This window comes from Notamacropus eugenii, chromosome 1, assembly GCF_028372415.1.
Source record: "Notamacropus eugenii isolate mMacEug1 chromosome 1, mMacEug1.pri_v2, whole genome shotgun sequence".
In the NCBI taxonomy this organism is placed as follows: Eukaryota; Metazoa; Chordata; class Mammalia; order Diprotodontia; family Macropodidae; genus Notamacropus; species Notamacropus eugenii.
Window position 1 is genome coordinate 388,308,779 of NC_092872.1, and position 8,032 is coordinate 388,316,810.

General features: G+C 48.3%; 1 protein-coding gene and 1 long non-coding RNA gene across 10 annotated transcripts in view; one reads left to right on the top strand and one right to left on the bottom strand.

Moving 5' to 3' along the window:
- The window catches only part of EBF1 (EBF transcription factor 1), a 449,651-nt gene extending 444,048 nt beyond the window's left edge, over positions 1-5,603 (bottom strand). For 4 of the 9 annotated variants that reach the window (XM_072630860.1, XM_072630859.1, XM_072630858.1 and 1 more), the window contains exons 1-4: positions 4,564-5,547; positions 2,428-2,584; positions 1,618-1,681; positions 676-731 (exon numbers count right to left, since the gene is read on the bottom strand). In XM_072630860.1, coding sequence (XP_072486961.1) covers positions 676-731; positions 1,618-1,681; positions 2,428-2,584; positions 4,564-4,697 — 411 coding nt within the window. In that variant the 5' untranslated portion in view covers positions 4,698-5,547. Of the gene's footprint in view, positions 1-675; positions 732-1,617; positions 1,682-2,427; positions 2,585-2,828; positions 2,919-4,563 lie in introns of those variants that run through there. The other 5 variants (XM_072630862.1, XM_072630861.1, XM_072630865.1 and 2 more) reach the window with 4 other exon arrangements.
- Positions 5,604-5,964: 361 nt separating this feature from the next.
- LOC140518579 (uncharacterized) lies at positions 5,965-7,702 on the top strand. Its single transcript, XR_011971960.1, has 2 exons — positions 5,965-6,082; positions 7,288-7,702. It is a non-coding gene; the product is annotated as an uncharacterized lncRNA (long non-coding RNA).
- Positions 7,703-8,032: the final 330 nt, after the last annotated feature.

The following is an 8,032-nucleotide window of genomic DNA, read 5'->3' on the forward strand; positions in this document are numbered from 1 at the left end:
CCCCCTCGGAAAAGCCCCTACTTTGCTCCCCCAGCTATGCCCAGGCTGGGTCAGAGAAAGTTCAGCCCTTTAGTTCCCCCGGCTGCCCTGGCTCGGCAACTAATGGCACCTAATTAAAGAGGCCGAGACGCGCGTTCAGGGGAGGGGCCTCTGGACATCCCAAGAGACTGCGGCCCCCCTCATCACCTGCACCTGGCATTTGCCCCTCAAGCCGCCGCAGCCCTCCTCCACCCCCACTCCCGCAGGTGGGATACTCGGAGTGGCCGCAGGTGGCCCCGCCCCTAGCTTGCTAGCTCCCTCCCGGGATTGGGGGGTGGGGAGGCGCGAGGGGGCCGAGAAGAGGAGATGGAATACAGAACTGGCAAATTCAAGTCCTTAGGTGCCTAGCTTTGTGACTTCCCCGAGGGAAAAGAAAATCCCTGACGAAAAAGAAAGAAGCTTGGATACACATTCCCTCTCGCCCCTCCTTGCTAAGCCTAAATTGCTCCCCAATGCAAAATTTGACCAGAGATCTCCCAACCATCACCTCATATCACCAATCCCATCATCCATCCCTCCAGCCGCGGCTCCTTACTACTGAGCCCAAGACCAGGTCAAGGAGCAGCGGGCGGCTTAGCACACAGGCATGCAGTATAGAGAGGCGGCTTGCACCATAAAATTAAGAAGCCAACTTACCTGTTTAGTCATGGAGTCTATAAGGCGGACGTAGAAATCCTGCTCTGTTCTTATACCTGAAACAAACCGAAAAGGGGAATGGGGGGGGAAGGAGGGGCGGGAAGGGACAAAATTAAGTTTGTAAATTCTTCTTTTTAACTCAAGAAAAGGAATAGGAATTATTCTGAATGGTTTGAGACCTTCCCTTAACCCTTCACAGAGGATCTGGCGTGAAGCCCCTCTGTTGCCACCAAATTCAACACCATCACCCCCCCAAACCCAGGGCTGTTCACCCTCACTTTTTACCACTGATTCCCCCTAGGAAACTCCAAGGCGTCAAAGAACCTGGTACCAAGAGAGAGAGCCGGGAGATAATCTCCATAGGGGTTTAAAACAAGAGCCCCAGGCCCTGGACCCGCAGAGGTGGGCTGGAGACCTGAAAAGCTACTGGACGGGGCAACGAGTGAGTCTTGCCTTGCTCCCCAATGTTGGGAGGCCCTATTGGATTTAGGGGGAAAGGGACACCCCAGAGTATGGGGAGTGAAAGGGAGTGTGGCCCAGAAGGAGTGACAAACCAGGGCCCCTAAGGACCTCGATAATCTTGGAGTTGAACCGCTCCAGAGAAAATGCTCCCATTGACCAGGATGGAAGGAGGGAATTGGAGACTGGCAGCAGACTGCCATCTCTACTTGCCTACTTAAGCTCCCCTGGAGCTAGGTATAAGAACCTAGGGATGTTTGGGGGTGGGGGAGAAGCGGTCAGTATGGGAAACTAAAATAGAAAAGAAAGCTAAAGGGATGAACCTGATGGGCTGGGACTTTCTCTGGCCAGCTACCCTACTCCTGGGGCTCTCAGGCTCCAAGGAGCTCCTGACCTGAATATGAAACCTTGGGAAAGGGGTAAAGGAGAATGACTGGGGCGGGGGGAGAGGGGGGTGTTCCTGGAACGTGCTGAGGGCCTCACCGTTGCTGTAGAGGAGCTGGAGTCGGTAATGGATCCCATTATTGGTCTTTTCGCTGTTGGCTTCCTAGATTTCCACAAGACGCACAAACAGGGGGGAAAAATTGGGGTTGAGGGTGAGAGACCACAACTAGAACCATTTGCCTAACTCCAGGTCACTTGCTCTACTTTTCCTGGCTTGGATCAACCCGGGAGAAGGTGGCGGAGATACCCAAGGGGAACTGGAGGAAGGGAAACAGAGGTACAAACACAAGGGTCTCCACACTGTCAGTCCCCACCGCCTTCACTTTTTCTTCCACCTTCCAAAAGAGGGCAAATCTCTCCAGGCTCAGGCTACTGGATAAATGATCTGAGCCTCGAGGGCACAATAATCGTCCTACTCAGAAGCCAGGAGTGAAAAAGGGCTTCCTAAAATCGTTCCCTTCTTTCCCTTTCCCTTTTTCTCCAGCTACTTGGGCAGCTTCAGAACTGATCATAGTGGAAGGCAGAGGAAACACTAGGTGACATCGCCTTTAACAGGACACCGCGTTCCTCAACTTGGGGTAACGGCTGGATAACTTTGCTGAAAGAGACACTATATTGAATGCCCGGGCTTATTATTTCGAATAGGAGCAGTATCACAGGAGGGAAGGGAAACTTTGTGGGCCTTGCTCTGTAATGCATTGAGTGATTGAATTTAACCTCCAAAGGATCGTGGAGTGGGGCTTCTGGAGGCGAAGGAGACGCTTCCTCCGGCACGGGGATAAGGGATGCGGCAGAAAAAGGATTAACGCAACCAGTCGGGCTGGCTATGCGCCTTTGCGCCCCACTTACTTTTTCCTTCTCCACGAACCCCACAAAGGCGGTTCTCTCGATCTCCACGGGTTGCCCCTGTCTGTCATAGAGGGCCAGGACAAAGTGGAAGAAGTTGGATTTCCTCAGATTGGAGGGCGGCTGCTTCTCAAAGTGAGCCCGGGCCAGCCCCACCCCACTGTGGCCAAAGAGACCGAGAGATTAGAGAGCGAAGCCAAGTCTGACACAACCGCAATCTTCACCCACAGCCCACTAGCCATTTGCCCCCCAACATTCACACACTGATCTACGCCGAAATGCCCAAGTGGGAGCCCTGCAACCTACCCCACTTTCACCCCCTGGGGAAGAAATGAGTACCGACCTCCCTAACACAGTCTCCCACTTCCAAAACGTAAAGGAGTTTCCCTCCGCCCCGGATTTACCTTGGGGAGTTTGGCATTATTTTTTAGCCACAGGTTTTATCCCCAGCTCAGAGATCTTTCCCGAACTTGTCAAAGAGGAATGAAAGGTGTATGTGTGTATGCATGTCATGAAAAGTTACTTTAAAAAAAAAAAAAACACCTCTTCTCCTAAGGTAAATTGGGGTAGAAAAAGAAGCAGAAGTGGAGGGTTTATGTCAAGGTTCAGGGAACACATCTCATATTGTGGGTAAGATGGGAAGCTTAAATATAAATCTCTTTCTCCCTTTCTCTTTCGGCCCCAGAGACATTCCATCTCCCGCTCTGGTGGAAGATGGGAATGGATGAAGAGATAGACTTCAACTACACCAGATCTCGGGTCAGCCTACCTTTTGACAGATATCCCCGCATAATCCAGTTCCACCCCCCGCCCCCATTTTTCAGTCCATGGAGCCATTCCGGACCACAAATCAAATTGTCTCCAAAAATAGGCCCCCAGAAAGTTACAGAATTTGGAAGCCCCAGTACTGCTGTCCTGCCAAAGTTTATTCCATTGCAATCCACACATCAACATTCCTGAAGTAATAAAATCTGATTCCTTCAGGAACACCTAGATAAGCTTAAAGTTCCTGTGTACTGCACCCCAAAAAACACTGGAGATATGGAAGAGTGCACTCTGGGTTCATATCTCCAGCTTCACCTCCCTCACCCCACCCCTAAATACATAAACAAATATACTTTCGCTTCCCATTCAATTTACCTTGATTACTCATACTCTTCCTGACCTTCTCTAGACCCTCTCCTCCCCACCTACCCCTCTTAGATAGATGATGGGAACAGCTTTGTAAGGCAAAGTTCCCAGTACTTGGCCTGACCTTACCTTTTGCCATCTCTTCCTTCCCCTCATACACACACACACACACACACACACACACACACACACACACACCCTCCACCCTTGGACTCTGCTTGGGCCTGCCATGTCCTTCCGTGCCAGGCTAGTGGCCTTACTTTAAAAAAAAAAGAGGAGAAAAAGCAGGCCACTTCTCACATGAGACCAACATCCCAAAGAAAGGACATGGGAAACTTCAGTTGTTTCAGCTATGTTTGGGTCCTAGCCTGCAATCATTACTTTCCATCCCTCTGAGCTGGAGGTAGGAATAGGAAGAGGGGACTACTCTGATTTGGAAGAGAACACTGGAAGACAATTAGAAGATGTCACAATTCAGATTGGGAGCTGGTATTGACCAGAATGATGGAGAAAGGGAGGGAAGAAAGAAGGAAGGAAGGAAAGAAGGAAGGAAGGAAGGAGTGAAGAGGTAGAAAATTGGAAGTAAGAAAAAGGAGGTGGAAAGAGGAGAGGAAATTGAGTTGAAAAAAGAAAAGAAAGAAAAATGGAAAAAAAGAAAGGAAAGAGAAGTGAAAAAAGAAAAACAAGACCGAGAAGAAAGGAAGGAGAAAGAAGGAAAGAAAGAGAAAAGGGGAAGAAAGATAAAAAAAAGAACAAGAAAGAAGGAAAGAAAGAAAAAGGAAAGAAGGAAGCCGAATGAAAGCTCAGACATCTCACATTCTAGTGAAACGTTTCTTCGGTACCAAATCAAAATAAAAACAAAAACAGAGATGGGAGGGAAAGTGCCCGAATTGGACCCTTCGGAGAAGCTATCATCTTGCCCACCGCAGAACAGCGAGATAAACTACGCCGGAGGGAAAGGGGAGAGGAGAGAAAGCCACCGATGCTGTTGCAAAAGCCTCTACCTACCTCTGAGCGGCTGTGTTTGCATCCAGGACCCCGGCTCCCTGCATCCACGTCCGCACAGCGTTCATTCCACTGCCTAGCGGTTCTTCCTTCATACTGCTTCCACTCCTTTGGATGCTTTCCTGGATCCCAAACATGAAAACAACCTTTTTTGGGGGAAAATCTCCTCTCCCGTCAGAAAAAAAAAAAATTAAGGGGGAGGGGAAGGGAAAAAAAAGAAAGAAAATCGCCAGCCAGAAATTTTTTTTTTCTGAGAAGATGAACTCACACCGGATCAAAGCGAGTTGAAAGCAAATTTTAAATTAAAAAAAACAACACAGCAATTTAAAAAAAAAAAAGGAAAAATTCCAATGAAAAGGCAAAGACCAAAAGAAAAAAGAAAAAACGAGTTGTACGTTTGATTGTTGGGGGGTTGTTGCTGTTGGATCGGTTGGTTTTGGTTAGGAGTGGATTTTTTGGTTTTTGATTTGTTTGTTTTTTGTTTTTTGTTTTTTTGTAGTGATCACAAGACGGTGGAGCACTTGAGGGGCTGGAGTTTCCTTTTGTAGAGGTACCCTTCACTTGAAGAAGCAGGCAAAAAAAAAACCCCTCTGATGGCAGTTTAAGAAACAATAGGCTGAACTGGAGCTGCTGCAGGCTTGGCTACATCAAGTGTCATTTTCCACAGACAACAGGCAAGTTTTTTTCTCTCTCTTTTCTTTTTTTTTCCTCTCCTCTCCCAACCAAAGATCTTTCTCTCCTTTCAAAGCGTGTGGATGAGGAGGACGCCGGTTGCTAGAGACAGCGAGAGACACCAGAGAAAGAGAGAGAAAGAAGGATAGAGAAAGGGGGAGGGAAGAAGAGAGAGAGGGAGACAGACAGAGAGGGAGAGAGGGAGAGAAAAGAAAGGAGAGAGAGAGAGAGAGAGAGAAAGAAAGAGAGGGGTGGACCCTGGTGGATGGAGATTCTGTTTTTTCCTTGCTAAAATAGAAGTGATTTGCAGTCTTTCCCTATGGAATCCAGTTTGACTCTCCCCAGAGCTAAACACAAGCACACTAACCCCAATGGGGAGGAGGCGTGGTTCCAGCTTCGCAGTACCGCCTCGCTATTTGCATAGCGTCATCCTTCCGCCCAATCACAGCCAATCGCAGCTCCTGGCTCCGCTTTGACGCCACGCCGGGTAACACCCCCCTCATTAACATCTCCTCCTCTGGACCTCAGGGGAGATCTGCGAAAGTTGCACCCAAAGTGCCGAGCGAACCACGCAGGCTGCTAGGCCGGTGACCGCAGGCAGGAGGGGGTGGGGAAGAAGGCCGGGCAGCGGGGTGGGGGAGTGGAGGGAGTAAAGTCGGGGAGGGCTACAAGAGGGGCTTCAGGGAGGAGAAGGGGATGATTATAACAGCGTTTCCTTTGCCATGGAAAAGCCCATCAGGGCCACTAGCTAAAATATGCTTAATATGCACAGTCCCCTCTCTTCTCGCCCACCCCTCGCGATGTAACGGTGAAGACTCGCTCGGAGGCGGAGAAACTGCATCTCTCTTCGGTGGGTGCTGGTTAGTGCTTTGACCATTCAAGGGGAATCGGGTGCAAAGTAAACTGGAGCGTAGAGCGCAAGCCTATCTGCTAGCCTGACTTTCCTTCCTGAAGTTGACTGTGCGCACCCCTGGTCCCTCTTCGCCCCTCTTTCTTCCCCTTGTCCCTTCTCTGTTGGGGGTGGGGGAGATGTTCGCGCTTTGGGGGATGGAGCAAAGAAGAGACAGGAGAAAGGGCATCTACGAAGGGGCCGGTCTGGGGCTTGGTGGGTCGAAGCTGCCTCTCTCCCTTCTGGCTAGGCTGAATGCTCATGGAAATAAAACTCTTTTCTATTTAAGCAAATTCTGGGACTGATGAATGTGGTGTAGTTGGACCCTATCAGGAGCAGCGGAGGCTGCTTCCTTTAAACCCGGTAAAGAATGCCTCCTGCTCTCCAGTCTTATGGTCACGTTTTCGGGCTCTTGGCCCCGGGCTCATTTCACACATCTATACACGCGAGCACACACACACACACATGCACACACACACACACACACACACACACACAGTTCTGTTGAGCAATCTCCAGCGTTTATGAATCATGAAATGCTGGAGAGAGTTTATTTCCTCCAGGTCCATTCCCACCCTCTCTTCCCTCCCCCACCCCACCCCCGCCTCAGTTAACTGTTCTGGAGTGTAACAACCACAACAATAAGCCCTCATTGTTTGTTTATTTGGTAGATGGATTTCCCCTCCCCCTTTCTTAAAAGAGACAAATAAACAAACCCACGCCAACTCCTGCTCCTGCCATATGTCAAAAAGAGTGAGGTTCATTGTCTCCTAAATGAGTCTCCTGAATGTATGGGACTGGCAAGCAGAATGAGAAAAGTATTAGTGCAGTAGATGTGTTATTCCCCTGTAATGTTCTTCGTGATTTTTTAGCTATATATAATCTCTAATCTGCCACTCAAGTCCTCCCTCACCCTATGCCTCATTGACCCCTGGAGGTGACTCTAAATTTTCAAAGTATGCTATGCCACCAGAGCAAAATTTCTGGCAGGTTCCATTAAGCTGGAAAAGCTTCCAGTTGGGCCATGTGGCAATTGACTAGACGTCTGTTCTCTGATGACCAGCCTAGAAGGCCAGTCACCAATTAAGGATTTCTTTTGGTCTCTCTAATTTGAATACAGTCTACTAAATTTAGCTTATTCATGTTAAAAATCTTTGTTGGTGTAGGTGGTAACCACATTAATGAAATCACAGATTTGGAGTGAAATATTAAAAGAATAACCTCGAATGAACAATGAAGACTACAAGGGTTTCATGACTTCTTCAAGAATTATTCCAGACCTTTCTGGCTTCTGCTGAACAAAATGAGGACCCTGAAATCCAAGTTTACTTCCTTTTTCTTACTTCAGCCTTTGGTTTGGAAATCCACTAAGGGGAGTATTTGAAGGTATACCAGCCTCATACTTCCAGGAGCTGTAGTTAATGTGTATACTTCTTCTACCAATCAAAAACATTCAATAACTTAATGAATGGTATTTGAGATTCACAGTGGTCCAAGAATTCATCACCCCATGTCCAACCTTATGATAAGCTCATCTGAATATAACTATGCTGGTCCTTTCAAAATACAAAGTCAATGACAGTTCTTGCTATGAGCCTTTCCTTCTTGGTTGAACACAATGGCTTGCACTCTGGAACCTGGGATTACTAACCACCATGCTGAGACATTGGGATAGGAATTTATTAGAGAATTTATAAACATATTTAGGAGTATTGAGCAGTTTTATGTCTTTTTCTCTCTCTGTATCTCCTTTCTCTCCCTCCTCTGCCTTTGTGTCTCTCTTTCTCTGTGTGTGTGCACGCGCATGCCTCTCTTTCCCTCTCTTTCTTCTCTCTCATGCCCCAAATGAATCCCTGAGCAGAGTTTGGGAATACTCATCCAGCTTGAGAGGAGGAGCATATCCTTTCCCCC